Consider the following 16,576-nt stretch of genomic DNA (forward strand, 5'->3'; position numbering starts at 1 on the left):
AGAATCAGACCGAAACCTGGAGAGACAGCGTTGCCTTTCTGCTCCCCTCGCCCCCCTCCCCTCCTGCTATAAATAACCCCGACTATCGGGTCAGGAACGTCACACGGCGAGAAAACAGGACCCCGAGGTTTTCTTCTCGGGCAATAGGGGGCAAAGGGTGAGGAGAGGAGAAAGAAATCGCTCGTGAGTAGTGAAGAAAAGCTTGCTCTTTGACTACTAGAAGAGACCAGCCATTATTTTATTCTTCTTTTCTCTCTCTTTCTTCCTTTTTTTTATTTTTCCGTGCCTTTCTTATTCTGTACCCGCCTCCCCAACCCCCCGCCCCAAATCCAACGGGTTGCACAGCATTCCTCCCATTGGTTTTTTCCCTCCCTCCCGCTTCAACTCCCAACGCCCCCTCCCCCCTCCTCCCACCCGCCGCACATCCCCCGCCCCCCCACCATCCCTGTCTGGCCCCAGGCAGGGCATGCTATTTGCCAAGGAAATAAAGTTCAAACTCCTTTCCCCTGTGTCCGGCTGAGACCAGAAATGGGCTTACCGGCACCCATCTTCCGCTGGCACCCCACACCTGCTCTCCTCTAATTTTCTAATCTGGTTTTGCATATTTAAAAGAACACACACACACACACACACACACACACACCCCCCAAAAACCCACAACCCGCTAGGTGCAAAACTGCCTCCTGCAACTACCGAAACTTACCAGACGCTGTAGTTATTTTGTCTTAACGAAAGGATAACAACAAAAATTTTATTCTGGATGCTGCTGTGGGGTGACTTTTCTGTATTATTCAAATATGTATGTATTATACATATATGAGCTTTTCCTTTTTTCCTTTTAATTTTTTTTTTTTTAAACAAGGAAATCTGCTCGATCCCCGGCAGCCGCCGCTTCCCCTTTGATGTTTTGGTACGCCGTGCGCATGCGCCTCACATTAGAATTACTGCACTGGGCAGACTAAGTTGGATCTCCTCTCTTCAGTGAAACCCTCAATTCCATCAAAAACTAAAGGGATGTGGAGAGTCCGGAAAAGGGGCTACTTTGGGATTTGGTCCTTCCCTTTAATAATCGCCGCTGTCTGTGCGCAGAGGTAAGTGTGCCCAGCGTTTCTTTTCTCCGTTCTCACTTTGAAGGGTTCTGTCTGCATACCTCTGAGCAGGGAAATGTAGTAGGGATCCGATGCTGAAAACGCTGTGCCTGCTTCCTTATTGATGCCTGCTTATTGTCATTTCTTTCTTTAGTGTCAATGACCCTAGTAATATGTCGCTGGTTAAAGAGACGGTGGATAGACTCCTGAAAGGCTATGACATTCGTCTGAGACCAGATTTTGGAGGTAATGGGGTTGCCTTGCAAATAAGAAAGAGTCCAACCACAGCCGAAGCTGTCTTTTGAGCTTTGTGCGCGCTCTCTTCCCTCTCCCTAGTTGTGGGTGCATGTGGTGTACTGAATGTGTCTCTATTTTACCATATTGAGAAACTGATCAAAACTTAAGCTGGATTGTTGCTACCCAGCACTAGCGTGGTCTTTCAATGAGACCCTCTTAGTGTGTACTCAAATTTGGTGACTGCTATCTTTCAGCTTCACTGTTAAGAATCCTTTGCTTTCCTGTCTTTGCTTTGTTGAGATACAAACCTCTTAAGTTTAGTAAACGGTGTGCCGAGAGAACCAGGCTTACAGAAGGCCACCGAGGAACATTTTTTAGGACAATATGTGCAGGCAGTAGGTTGAGGGGTGGCATTAACCCCCTGTGCCTGCCTACTTTGGAAGAGTTCTTCTGGCCATGGTTACCGTGGCTCATGTCTGGATATAATCCACTCCTCCCAGCCTCACAGAAGTGGGGAGGACTGGGGGATGGGACGGTAGGGAGAAAATGGGAGGGTTAGGGAGGGTAGGGGAAAGAAGAACCTCTCTCCGCCTGCAGCACTAGATATGCTGATAGACTTATTTAATATTGCTTCAGACTCTTATGAAGCTCAAAGAGTTAAAACCTGTGCACAGAAGGGGGTGGGAAAGACTGAGGAGGAGGGGGTTTCAGCGCAAAATATAAAAATCCCTTAGGCTAGAAAGATTCTTGTGCTTCTGTGAGTTGTGTGCATTCACTTGCTGAGACATATGCATATGTAGACAGAGCTGGAATCCCTTGTTCACAACATACGTGCGTGCATATTCAATACAGCATTTCTTAGACAAGTGTGTGCCTGCTACTTTAAAAAAAATTTTTTTTTTTAAAACAAAAAAGCAGAGGATTGAAAAATTTGAGAGTGAGTAGTGCAGAGGGGTTTGGGGTAGAGTATCTTATGCCCAGGGATAACTCTTGCTGAGAATGAATGAAGTTCAAAGAAATCACGTGGCTGGCCATCTTGCTTTGCAGGTCCCCCCGTGGCTGTGGGAATGAACATTGACATTGCCAGCATCGATATGGTTTCTGAAGTCAATATGGTGAGTGTTGATGTTTATGACTACTTCTTTGCAGACTTTCGTTTGGGGACAGGAAGGAGAAATGAGCCAGCTATTGGGGGTGGGGGTGTGCCTGGGTATGTGTATGAGGTGGGGGTGAGGGCATGGAATTTCACCCTAGAATCCCCTGTGTTGAGGTTAGAGAGTTGGCTCTTTCTGGTCCCTAACGATTTTTTTAACCTGGTTCAGATACTTGGAGTAAAACGCATCACACATTCATGTGTAAAACACAGTCACTTGCAGGAGACCCCCTACAGAAGCCTCATCTCCTAAGGCTCCGAAATAAACACAGCTCATCAAGTGATTTTCTGGATTTGATGTGGGCTCATGGGAAGAGGGGAGAGTTTTGATTTGACATTTAATGGAGAATATAGCTTACAAACAAAACTATAATAAAGGCCCTGGAATACTGACGCCCACTTGTTGCTTTCAAAGATCACTGTTTACAGTTAGTGGCAAGCCCCCATCCCCCATTCCTGCCCCAGCTCCTTTGCTTGCTGCTTCCTTTAACCCCTCCTGTCCACCAAAATAAAGATTAGCCACCCTGTTTCTAAAAGGTAGGCTCAGACCCATGTGTCATCCCTGTTCACTTCAGCAATTCATTCACCACATGTCTTAAGCTTGTACAGTTAATTGACAGCAGTACTCCTCAGTGTCTGCCTCCTTGGACTTGGGGCAAGTGCTAAGAGGAAAAAGCCTGTGTTCCCAACTAGGAAACACGTGTTGGGGGGGTTTGCTTCAATCAGGAGCTCCCCCTGCTGCCCATATTAGAACACTGCAGACATGCAATAAAATGACAAGTGTCCCAGACGCCCCCACATACTTGGGGGCATTCCTCCAGTGACTTTTCTACTCTGTGTTTTTAAAATCCCATGCTTTGGAAAAGTCCCTCTAAATAGGCCACATTTGAATGTAAAATTCCAGTGTTACTTTCAGTCCTGATAGCACCCAGCACATTTCAGAAGGTTGAGTTTTGACATAGTTCTGTCTAGAAATTGGACGAATTATTAAAGAAGGGGGTATAGTATATAAGCTTTCATGTAAAACACTTCTAAGCCACCCCTCAGGACTTGGAAATTAGTTCTCAACATAATACAAATTTCCGTATTCCCAGAATTCAAACAAGAAGAAGCTCAGTAATCAGCATAGTCCTTACACACTGTCCAATGATAAGAGATAAACCCGAGATTTCACAAGATTCTGAAGCAGATGAATACTATGCTTATACCTTATGAGTACGCAAGGGAATTCAGCTATTTCTGAAATGTTTTAATGACATGAATCTTCTCATGTTCTAATTTGGGGAAAGTTTGTATCACATGCAATATAAACGCAGACTAAAGACAATATTGGATGTTTCAGAATCATAGATTTCCCTCACATTATGAAAATCTGTGTGGTTACAGAATGTTTCTTGGGATAGTATTTAATTTCTCAGATATATGAATATTCACTTTTGGTGAATTTGAAAGGTCTTTCATCAGTTTACGTTTTGAGCTTCAGCATAAAAATAAAAGATATCCTAATGTGGGTACCTTCCTATGTCTCAGGAATTTGAATCTAAATTATGCTGTTTAAAACAAAGTAATATAGAAATCAGGTGTGATTCTGTGCATCCTACACGTGATTGATTCAGACTCTTCTCTTTTGCATTTTGCTTTTTTTATGCTCTTCTCTCAGTCCCAAGTCTTATTTTACCACCACCTCCTTCTTTAGAGCATCACCAAATGAGATTTTGTTAAATGTATCAAGAAAAATTTAGAACCCAAAGAGATAATCATGAGATGACTAGAAGTTGCTGCAATAGGTTAGCTAATAACTTAGAGGTATTATACCCTAACACTGTTTAGAGTGATAGAATTTTTATTTTTCTTTCCTTTAAGTTCTATTCATTTTTTTTTGTCTACGTGCAACATTTTGGAGAGCTATCTGAGGTGGAAACAATGCCAAGACCTGCTAGTCAAAATATAGATCCACCTAAGGCAAGGTGTCATCACTTAAAGCTATTTACTGTTGCTGAAAAATCATGAGATGTTGAAAGTGCAAAAACAAATGTCAGGTTGTAAATGGGACAACATTGCAACATTAATGATTAGAACCAAGTGTTGAAAATTCCAAGCCAGATTCCTTACTTAGCTTTATGCTACACCCATGGATTTGTCCGGCTAGATTGTGACTTGTTGAAAAATTAACAGTTATTTCAGCTGGCAATCTTAATAACCTAAAATTATCTTCAAAGAAAAATTTGTTGTGATGTTTGTTGTTATTTTTTAAAGATGATTATTTGTTTTGAAGCAACAGATGGGAAATTCCATCACTGGTATCTAAATAACAGATGTTTATGGTGTGCTGTCCCCTGTATGTAGGTCTGAGTGTTAGTGCCTTTTGATTAGCTTCAGGTCTGAAAGAATGGTTGATTGGTTCCTTAAATGAAACTTCAAAATTGATTTAACAGACACATTTATTCCTCATTATCCTTTGTGGACTGCAATCTCTGATAATTGTAACTTTCTCTTTTTATAGCATGTCTTCCTTTGAAGAATGGTAGGGAACCAGACCATTTAAATTGTCATTGACTCATTTGTACTGTACAAATAAATGTCCATGTCAGTGTGATGCTCCTTGTAAATCACAATGATAGAAAGACCCGAAAGTGAATCAGGAGTCTCAGATGTGAGTTCTACTTCTGATGCTTAGTCATCCTGAGGATATTCACAGATAGACTGGGCTCACTTGACTCATTCATTAAAGGGGAGTAATAGTCCCATTTTACCTATCTTCGGTGAATACCAGAGTATAGATATACCTTGTTTTATTCTACTTTGCTTTATTGTGCCTTGCAAACATTGCATTTTTGTAAATTGAAGGTTTGTGGCAACCTTGAAATGAGCAAGTCTATAAGGAGCCTGTTTCTCTAGTAGCATGTGTTCACTTTGTGTCTCTGTGTCACATTTTGGTAATTCTCACAATATTTCAAATTGTTTCATTATTATTATATCTGTTGTGGTGATCAGTGATCTCTGATGTTACTATTGCAATTGTTTGGGGGCATCATGAACTGCACTGATGGAAGGCAGCAAACTTAATGGATAAATGTTGTGTGTGTTCTGACAGTTCCACCAGTGGGTCATCCCCCTGTCTGTCTCCCTCTCTGTGAGCCTCCCTATTCCCTGAGACACATCCATATGGAAATTGGACCAACTAACCGCTGTACAATGAGAGTTGCACATCTCTCACTTTAAATCAAAACCTAGAAATGATTAAGATCAGTGAGGAAAGTGTGTCAAAAGCTGGGACAGGCAGATAGCTAGGTCTCGTGCTCCAAACAGCCAAGTTTTGAATGCAAAGGAGGAGTCCATGAAGGAAATTGAAAGTGGTAGTCCAGTGAACACATGAAAAATAAGAAAATGGAACAGGCTTGTTGATGATATGGAGAAGGTTTTAGTGCTCTTGATAGAAGATCAAATTAGTCACAACATTCCCTTAGAGACAAAGCCAGATTACCAGAACAGGCCCTAACTGTATTTGATTCTATGAAGGCTTAGGAGATGCAGAAGAAAAGTTGGAAGCTAGCAGAGCCTGCTTTAGGATGTTTATGGAAACAAGCTGTCTTCATAACATAAAAGTGCAAGGTGTATCAGCAAATGCTGATGGAGAAGGTACAACAATTTATGCAGAACATCTAAGATAATCGATGAAAATGGCTGGCTATTCTGCACAACAGACTTTATTAGATAAGAGAGTCTTCTATCAGAAGAAGATGACATCTAAGACTGTCATAGCGAAAGAGGAGAGGTCAGTGCCTGGCTTCAAAGCTTCGAGGCACAGGTTGACTTCTGTTAGGTGTTAATGCAGCTGGTTGCCTTAAGTTAAAGCCACTGTTCACTGACCATTTCCCACATCCATGGTCTCTTAAGAATGATGCTAAATCTACTCGACCTGTGCTCTAGAAATGGAAAAACACAGCCCAGATGACAGCATATCTGTTTGCAGTGTGATTCATTGAACATTTTAAGACCACTGTTGAGACTTACTGCTCAGAAAAAAAAAAAAAAAAAAAAATGATGCGTACTGACTTACTGCTCAATCAGGTGCAATGGCTGATGCCTGTAATTCCAACACTTGGGGAGGCTGAGGCTGGCAAATACCTGGGCCCAGACATTCAAGACCAGCCTAGGCAACATGGTGAAACCCCGTTTCTACAAAAAATACAAAAATTACCTAGTCATGTTGGCATGTGCCTGTAGTCCCAGCTACTCAGGAGGCTGAGGTGGAGGATCACTTGAGCCTGGTGGCAAAGGTTGCAGTGAACTGAGATCACACCACTGCACTGCAACCTGGGTGACAGAGTGAGAACTTGTCTCAAAATAATAATAATAATAATTATTATTATTATTATTATAAGATTAAAATTAGAAAACAAACCAACAACAAAAATAATAGCTGCTCATTGACAATGCACCTATTCACACATGAGCTCTGATGGAGATGTACAAAGAGATTCATGTTGTTTTCATGCTTGCTAACACAATGTCCATTCTGTAGCCCATAAATCAAGGAGCAGTTTTGACTTTCAAGTCTTATTTAAGAAGTACAATTTGTAAGGCTATAGCTGCCATAGACAGTGATTCCTCTGATGAATCCGGGCAAAGTATTGAAAACCTTCTGGAAAGGATTCACCATTCTAGATACCATTAAGAACATTCATGGTTCATGAGAGGAGGTTCAAATAGCAACATTAACAGGAGTTTGGAAGAAATTGATTCCAACTCTCATGAATGACTTTGAGGTGTTCAAGACTTGAGTGGAGGAAGTCACTGCAGATGTGGTGGAAATAGCAGAAGAACTAGAATTAGCAGTGGAGCCTGAAGATGTGATTGAATTGCTGCAATCTCATGATCAAACTTCAATGCACAAGTTGCTTCTTATGGATGAGCAAAGAATGTGGTTTCTTGAGATGGAATCTACTTTTGGTGAAGACACTGTGAACATTGTTGAAGCAACAAAGGACTTAGGATATTACATAAACTCAGTTGATAAAGTGGCAACCGGGTTTGAGAGGTTTGACTTCAATTCTGAAAGAACTTCTGCTGTGGATAAAATACTCTCACACAGTATAGCATGCCACAGAGAAATCTTTTGTGAAAGGAAGAGTCCATTGATATAGCAAACTTCATTGTTGTCTCATTTTAAGAAATTGTCTCAGCCATCCCAGTATTTAGCAACCACAACCCTGCTCAGTCAGCAGCCATCAACATGGAGCCAAGACGTTCTATCAGCAGGAAGATTACTACTCCGTGAAGGCTCAGATGATTGTTAGTATTTTCCAGCAATAAAGTATTTTAAAATTAAGGTATGTACATTTTTAACATGATGCTATTTCACACTTATTAGATACAGCATAGTGTAAACATAACTTTTGTATGCACTAAGAAACGAAAAAATTGTGGGACTCACTTTACTGGGGTATTCACTTTATTGTGGTGGTCTGGAACTGAGCCAGCAATATCTTTCTGAGGTATGACTTCATGTAAATTTATTGGTAGTCTATGAACATACTTAATGAAGACAACTCAAGAGACCAAATGTCCACTCCAGCTACTGTCTTAAGTGTGCTTGAGTTGACGATATAATTTACTAAGTCTCAGTTTTTCTATGTTTTAATTGAGAAGGGACATAGTAACTTGGCTTCCAGCTCAAAGCTCCATGTTTCTCTATGGGATATAAAGAAGTTCCAGGAAAGCTTGAAAATCTAGAAAATCATGATGAAAATGCAGAACTCCTAAATGGCGCGCAGTTGTGAGTTCTTCCTGGCAAGCTAGTGGTGGTGTCACAACCATGTGACTTAGGTGACTGTCAGCTCAGCTCAATAGATCTTTGGAAGAATGTGGTCTCAATTAGAATGCTCCTGAGCAGAAAGCTTGGCCTTGGAATGAAATATTTTTAGATGTCATGTTAAATTGGCAGGAATCTTTTTGTTAAGATTCTTTGATGAAAAGTGCATTTTAAGATTCAAATTTGGCTCTGAGGATTATGGACTGAAATAGCTTCCTCTTCATTTAAAGCAGATTCTTCTCCATCTTAAAACAACACATTTGCCAACCAAAGAGTGAAGCAATATTTCACTTTTGAGGAAAGAGTTCTAGTAAACACATACACAAATTACCTTTTTATGGAATGGCAAATGGAGAAAAGTGCTGCTGTTTTTTAAACAGATGTTTTCTTGCATCACCAGCTGCACAGTTTAAAATTTCATTCAACAAACTTATTTAGCAGCTACTATGATCCAGGCATGTGTTAGGCCTTATGGACAGAGTAGTGAACAAGACCAATCCATCCCTTGACCTCATGAAATATATTATCTAGGTGTTTACTGTTTTTTTGGAGACAGTTGTCTTGCTTTGTTGCCCAGGTAGTGCAGTGGTGCAATCTTGGCTCACTGCAATCTTCACCTTTTGGTCTCAAACAATCCTCTCATCTCAGTCTCCTGAGCAGCTGGGACTACAGGCATGTGCCACCATGCCCAGGTGATTTTTGTAGTTTTAGCAGAGATGGGGTTTCACCATGTTGCCCAGGCTGGTTTCAAACTCCTGAGATCAAGCGATCTCCCCACCCTCAGCCTCCCAGAGTGCTGGGATTACAGGCATGAGTCACTCTGCCCAGGTAGGTGTTTACTATTCTTATAGTTACATCAGATTCTTGCTGTATTTATGCCTAGCTTACGTCTTTCCTTTTCTGTAAGACTTTTTCTTAGCAGCCAAGTAAGTGCCTCATGGTCTTTGTCTCCTATAAGTTCCTTCGTCACTTGCTGATTTTATCATTTTTCTGGGTATTTGGTATTTCAAATGGTTTATATTTTGCATATTTATTCTCTCTTCCTCCATCATGTTTATAAATTACATCATTTCAAGGTTTTGGTGTCTCTCCCTGTGTGGTTTTGTTTTATATACAAATGGTTGTTTGGATATTTGACCCCTGGTGAATGCCACAAGTATTGAGTGAAAAATTCACTTTTCTAGTGGTAACTTATTATTATTTGCTACACGCTGTACTATTTTTGTGGGGAAATAGAGCATAGAATCATAGCCCACAAAGTCAGATATTCACCATTTGGGAAAACAAGTGTAGAAAGAATCACAATGTGGGGTCTTGAGCGCTTTGAAAGAGGAAATACACAGGGCATAGTGGGAATTTACTAATGTATTACACGGAAATAAGTCAGGTGAAGAAGGGGTTTAGAAGTGTGTGAATAGATGTTCCAAGCAGAAAGAATAACATAGAGGAGGGTGCGACACAGGATAAATAAATGATATTAGGGATTTGGAAGTCGTTTTAAAAGGCTGGAGGGGGAGTGAGGAAAGGATAGAGTTGGGGTTGAAGCCATAGGTGGGGATCAAATGATGAAGACCATTTTTGTGTCTTGCTCAATAGTTGAATATTTGTCCAAAGGCTGTAGGGGCCCATGAAATGATGTCAGTAGAATTGCATGAACAGATTCAAACCTGTGGAAGATGATTCTGAAGTGTAGAGGTGGATTGAAGTGGAGCAAAACTTAAGGTTGGAAGATGAGTTGAAAACCTAATGCAAAATTTCAGGAAGATTTGATGAACTAAGACAGGAATGCAGAAAAAAAAGATATAAAATTATTGTGTTTATAAGATGAAAGTGACAGGACTTGGCGAATCCCATGTTTCTGACAGTATCCTTTACTGATATAGGGATGACAAGAAGGGCAGTGGAGATCAGGGGGATGAGGCCTGTGGGCAGATAGTGAGTTCACTTTGGGAAATGTTGATTTTTTTTTCTATACACATGGAATCTCCAAATGGATACAACCAGAAGGTGACTGGAAAATATAGGTGTATAGATCAGGAAGCAGTCATATAGAGAGACAAACTGAGCATTGTCAGCATATAAGTAGTGCTTCTAACGATGTGAGTAGATAAAATTTAAATGGAAAAATGCAAAGACAGCTAAAAATGGAAGTCTGGTGAGCCCTGTATTTTAGATAGTGGAAGACAGAAAAGGAACCCACAGAAGAGATAAATAAGTAGCAGTCAGAGAGTTAGTGTGAGACACTCCAGATAATCATATCTTAAAACCTGAGAGTTTGAGAAGCAAATAGTCAGCTGTGTCAGATGCCACAGTGATCAATTGAAATAAATTGTAAAAAATTTCTCCCAGATAGAGTAACAGGAGTGCACTGGTGAAATGTAGCAAGAGGAGTGTCCGTGGTTGAAGACTATACTTTTGAGAAGTTTGGTTCTGAAGGGACATAGGGAGAGGGAAATTGCTTTTAAAAAGTCATATATACCCGGGCACAGTGGCTCGCTGCTGTAATCCCAGCACTTTGGGAGGCTAAGGTGGGTGAATCACCTGAGGTCAGGAGTTCAAGACCAGCCTGGCCAACATTACAAAACCCCATCTCTACTGAAAATACAAAAATTAGCTGGGCATGGTGGTGCACGTCTGTAATCCCAGCTACTCAGAGTCTGAGGCAGGGAGGAATGTTGAACCTGGGAGGCGGAGGTTGTAGTGAGCCAAGATCACGCTGCTGCACTCCAGCCTGGGCAACAGAGTGAGAGTTATATATAGTTTGATGGAGAAACAATCTTCAGAAAGGAGTAGGTTGAAGATACTAAGTGGGTAGCAGGACTGGAAACTCAAGGCTTGCCGGAAGACTTATATATTCTCTGTGAACATACTAGACACTTTGTATCGAAATTGGCTGCTGTGAAAATAGGTAAGTTAGTTCACTTAGGAAGCATAGAGTAAAGGAGGTGTGAACCCTCCGTGACCACAGACAACCTTAATTCTAAACAAATTATGCCCACACAATTTTGGGCACAATTTTGACGAGCTGTTGTTTTCTCCTTCCTCTTTTCCTCCTTCCGTTTCTCCTCTCACCCTCTTCTGAACTTTTGTACAGTGCTCAACCTTCTCCACCTCATCATAACACAAATATAAGGAAATAATTATAGCTACCTGTCTCAGTCCATTTAGTGTTGCTACAACAGAATACCTGAGACTGTATAGTCAATAAAGAAAAGAAGTTTATTTGGTTCACCATTCTGGTGGCTGGAAATTTCAAGATTGGACATCTGTATCTGGTGAGGTCCTCATCAGACTGCTTCAACTAAAGGCAGAGGCAGACAGGGAACCGGCTTCCTGTGCAGAGAACACCTGGCACAAGAGGAAGCCAGTAGGGGAAGGTACCAGGCTCTTTTTAATATTAGCTCTCAGTGGAACTAATAGAATGAGAACTTACTCCCCAGATAAGGCAGGAACTACTCATGAGACCTCTGCCCCCATGGCCCTAGCACCTCCCATCAGGCTCAAACTCCCAACAGAGCCACATTGGGGATCAAATTTCAACATGGGGTTTGGAGAGGACAAACATCCAAACCAGGGCACTACCTTGTATTGAGGTTTTGACTTGTGCAAGTATTGTGTTAATGCACATCAAGTTAACCAGTCCTCTTATAAAAACTGAGATAGCCACTATTAGCCTATTTAAAAAGGGGAAACTGAGGCCCAGAGACGTTAAATGATTTGTTCAAGGTCACATAGCTAGCAAATGACTGCCTTCACATCTCTCAGTCTTAGCCATCTTGTTACACTGCATTTTAAAATGTAGCAAAGCCATATTTTTTGATCATTTGCATTCCATGAGGAACTTGTTTCGTTACAGTTGTTGCTTTTACTCTTATTTTTTGGAAACAGTTGGTGGACTAAATCAACTAATCCTTCTTCAAATATTACTGTTTCTGCTCTCTACTCCACCTTGAAAAAAAACCTTAATTTAATTAAAATAATTTTTTAAAGTAGGTGCTTTGTTCACAGTGTGTTAAATGTAATACACAGTGCATTATATAATATTCACAGTGTGAATAATACAACTCTCCTCGATAAACTTATATTTTATATTACATCTCTTGAGCACAATTGAAACCAAGCAATAAATGAAGATTTATATAAAACATTGAGGAAGTGAAGATGTTGATTGTGTCATAATTTCTTTCATTGTGAATGGGTACCGTTTGTTAACTTGTCTAATAATTTTCCTATTGCTTCAGCAAAATCTGTCAGGTAACCATTAATGTCAAAAATTTATGGTAAATATTTGTCAGGAAATGTTGCCTGGTATATGTTCAAGAACTGTAAGCTGTCTCAATAGTTTCAGGATATGTATGAGCACTATGTGAATATTCTACATCTTTTTCTTTTTTTCTTTTATTATCAAGACCTAATTTTCAGTTGAATTTTCAATAATGAGAATGAATTTTCGTGCTTACCAAGAAATTGCTCCTGCATATAATTCTCTTAAAGGTGGTTGAGTATTTTTCTTCTCTGGGTTTTTTTCTTCTTTTTTCCAGTCTTTCCTCCCTCTATCCCACATAAAACAAACGCAGTTCATCATAAAGTTTACGTCTCTAGAATACTGAATTCATCTATTTTTAGGCAGTACCCACTTGACAGTGCCAGTTTCTATTTCTCTTGGTTAATTCTTACAGCACATCCTTCACTGTTGCTTTTTTCCTTCAACAATCCTCTGACTTGACTCTAGTGTGAAGTAAGCATCTGACTGTGTGTTTACCCTGCAAGTGAAAGCAGGCAAGGGAAGCGTCTTGAATTTCATATTTCAGAAGCGCATAATGTGTGTTTTAGCTTTCTCTCTTCCCGAGAGGATTAAATATTCATGGAAATTCCTACAAGAATGTAAGTCAGGGAAAGTATTTTTCCTGGGAAGGAGGGCTTAGTTGTGATCAGGAGGAAGGGCAATGACTTATTTTATAATCATTCTATATCAGGTTTTCTTCACCTTGGCTATATTGGAATTTGGAGCCAGATAACTCTCTTTCGTCGGGGCTATCTTGTGCATTGTAAGATGCTTAACTGAATCCCTTGTTTCTGCCTAATGGATGCCACTGGCATCCCTGAAATGCTGAAAACCAAAAATGTCTTCAAAAATTATCAAATGCGCCCGGTGGGGGGGGGGGCAAAATTGTTTCAGGTTGAGAGCCACTATTGTAAAAAATTGTGCTGTGCTTTTGTCTCCAAGAAAGTAGAGGAAAGGAGATTTTCTTTTTGAATGTGGTTTTCGTGCCTAATTACCATTTTTATTTGTGGTTAGTAGCACATTGAGGGAAAAACAGTTTTAAAATACCAACAAACATCACAGGTAAATATTATCTATATATCACTTCATTAAAATTGTGTTTTCATTTGCCTATGTTACCTTCCAGTTTTAGTCTATTTTCCTATTCATATCTTACACATTGCATTCACTTATTTTATAGAGTATTATAGTCTACATTTGCAATTAACAGACCATAAATAGTTTCACAGTTTTGTTTAAAATATACATACCACTACTACCACCAATGTAAACTATTTTATGTTTCTCCATGTTCTATGAGCTTACAACATATGCAAACATATGAGCACATTGATAATTACTTTTTAATTTATTATCTTTTTATTTTTAAAGAAAGGAGTCTTAGTAATATACTTTATAGATTACTGGCCAAGATTTTTGCTATAGATTATTTGAAAATAAAGGAACCCATTATCTACTTAGGCAACAATAACAGCAACATGCAAATTATATGCAAAATAAATAACTGACTTTAAATAGTATCGAAATGTAAATCTATTTTTTAAGTTTTATATGACTCTAACTCATATTTATACAGCTATATTTTACTCTGTTGTCATCTTAATATTACTTAGTTTTTCCAAAATCAATTACATTTTTGGATGGCATAAAGATACTTTGAAACAGACTGTTAAGAGAGAATGAAGTAATTAGATGTCTGTGATTTTAAAAGATACAAATGAAGGATTTATGTTGCTTCCATTTATGCATTTTATTTGAAAAATATATATTTTATTACGCAAGGAGAGAAATTGGCTTATAATATCTTGTCATGATTTATGTAGAAAAATATAGGAGGTACGTTTAGCCCATTGGCTCTTGCTGGTGTTCTCTTTGTTCACATTCTGTCGGCATTCCTATTGCCAAGTTTCATTTTCTTGCTATACAATTTGGCATCTACTGCCTACTTACCTGCCAAGAGGTCTTAACCTAGAAGTAATTGTCTGGGCAATTGAAGATGAAACGACTTCCCTCCTAACACAAAGGCAACCATTAAATTAATGAAGTTTTTAAGGTGAATCTGCACATGTCTTAGAAAAGCAATACATGAGTAAGCCACAGAGAAAGACAGGAGATGTCCAGGTGAGCAAATACATGGGCAGTGTTTGCATGCATCCCCAGTACTTCTCACATGCCTATCAATTTAGATGCTCAAGAAATATGGAATGAATTTGTTGGAGGAGTAGTTGAAGGACTGTCATATTAGGCAACCAGGAAGTATTTATCAACTGCTAACTTAATTGGCTCTACATCAATTAAACTGTGTAGAAGAAAGATATGAGATAGTTCTTACACACAGGTATGGCTCTCTCTGGAATGTAGAAGGAATCGTCTTAATTGCCCTATGAGGGAAGTGAAGAGTTGAGGGAGAGAACAGTGTCTCAGACAGTGGGACAGGAAAGGGGTGTAACCCACAGGTAGAAGACTCAAAATAAAATGTTGAGAATACATTTTTACAGTGATTCTCAAACTTTTCTTTGCAATAATCATCTGAGTCTAGTGTGAATATTCATATTTTCTGGGCCTACACCAGAATCTGAGTCAGTAGGTCTGAGATGGCGTTCAGGTACTCTCTGGGAGGATCACTGTTTTAGGAGTACTAGTTTTGTTATGAAATTGGAAGCTAACATTATCACGTATAAAGTAATTGGACAGCAACTAACCAGTATCTAGTTGTAATATGGGCTTTTGTGACAATAATTGAAGGAGTGAGTGGGTAATACAGACACACACCTACATATACACACAGATATGCTACACGTATGCATAGATATACACATATATACATACATATGAATGCTTATTTACCTAAGGTGTGTTATGTACAAGTTTGTGATAATTGAAACAAAAGTGTGAAAAATAATTCAAACTGTTGACCACTCAAACATTCATCCCTGTATGTATCTCTAGTAACAGCTCCTGGCTGTTGAGCTCTTACCATGTGCTAAGTATCCTGTGTGAAGATGTATATTAAGTTTTAGATAACTTAAACCTCACATCAACTTCATAACTTAAGGACTATTACTGTGTTAATTTTAAAGATAAGCAAACTAAAGTTTGAGTAGTAAACTTGTCCAAGGTCACATACTGGTAAGAAGCATTGTTGAGAATGGAGCCTCAATAAATAAATATTTATTTATTTAGGTATTAATATGCAATGTATGTTATCAAACATGTCCAAAATAGAAATTTAAAGAGGATCTGATAATTTTATAAGCAAGCTATAATATTTTCATCTCATATTCACCCTGACACCAGTTTTGAGGGTTTTTAAAAAATTTCTCATGTAAATAAGAATATAGTGATTAATACTGGAAGGTTACAGTTGGTTTTGTTCTGCATATTAGTCTGCTACTGGGAGATACTGGATCATAGGTATGTAGTATGGATCATTCAAAAGTGATTACTGTTTTCTATGAATATAGTTACATTTATTCCTACCTTGCAATCTCTAGAGTCTAAACCTCTTTAGAGTCTAAAGCATTAACATAGAAAAAATAATGTTTTGGAGAGTGTGCTTTTCATCCCTCTCAGGAGGGAGTGTTTGTTTTGAAATCAGTATTGAATTTTCTTGTTTCTTTGAACCACGAGTTAACTGAATTGACAAAGGGCTAAATAATTGAACAGCTGGCTTTTAAGCAAGTATATAAAGAGAATCTTTTAAAAATTGTCAGGTTTTTGTGAGGGTATAGAATTTTTGTCAACTGTAGATTTTTTCAAGAAATACTTTTAACATTAATCCTGAATGAAATGATTTGTAAATTATTTTTAAAAATGCCATAAATTAAGAAGCAGAGATGTTAAAATAGTTTTAAATATGAGTGAGCAGGTACCAGTTACTAGGTTGTAAAATCTAATCGCCATTTCTGTGTGCCTTTCATTGTTCAAGCCACCATACTCCAAAAAATAAAATTTAGATACTTTTGTTTATTATTTTCCTTGACATACAGACAAAGAGA

At 38.9% G+C, this 16,576-nt stretch overlaps 1 protein-coding gene across 3 annotated transcripts in view; it reads left to right on the forward strand.

The window, feature by feature from the left end:
• The window catches only part of LOC105480797 (gamma-aminobutyric acid type A receptor subunit beta2), a 276,867-nt gene that overhangs the window by 390 nt on the left and 259,901 nt on the right, over window positions 1-16,576 (forward strand). For 2 of the 3 annotated variants that reach the window (XM_011739964.3, XM_011739966.3), the window contains exons 2-4: window positions 863-1,091; window positions 1,243-1,334; window positions 2,373-2,440. In XM_011739964.3, coding sequence (XP_011738266.1) covers window positions 1,015-1,091; window positions 1,243-1,334; window positions 2,373-2,440 — 237 coding nt within the window. In that variant the 5' untranslated portion in view covers window positions 863-1,014. Of the gene's footprint in view, window positions 1-27; window positions 184-862; window positions 1,092-1,242; window positions 1,335-2,372; window positions 2,441-16,576 lie in introns of those variants that run through there. The other variant, XM_011739965.3, reaches the window with a different exon arrangement.

Source organism: Macaca nemestrina, chromosome 6 (genome assembly GCF_043159975.1).
Source record: "Macaca nemestrina isolate mMacNem1 chromosome 6, mMacNem.hap1, whole genome shotgun sequence".
NCBI lineage: Eukaryota > Metazoa > Chordata > Mammalia > Primates > Cercopithecidae > Macaca > Macaca nemestrina.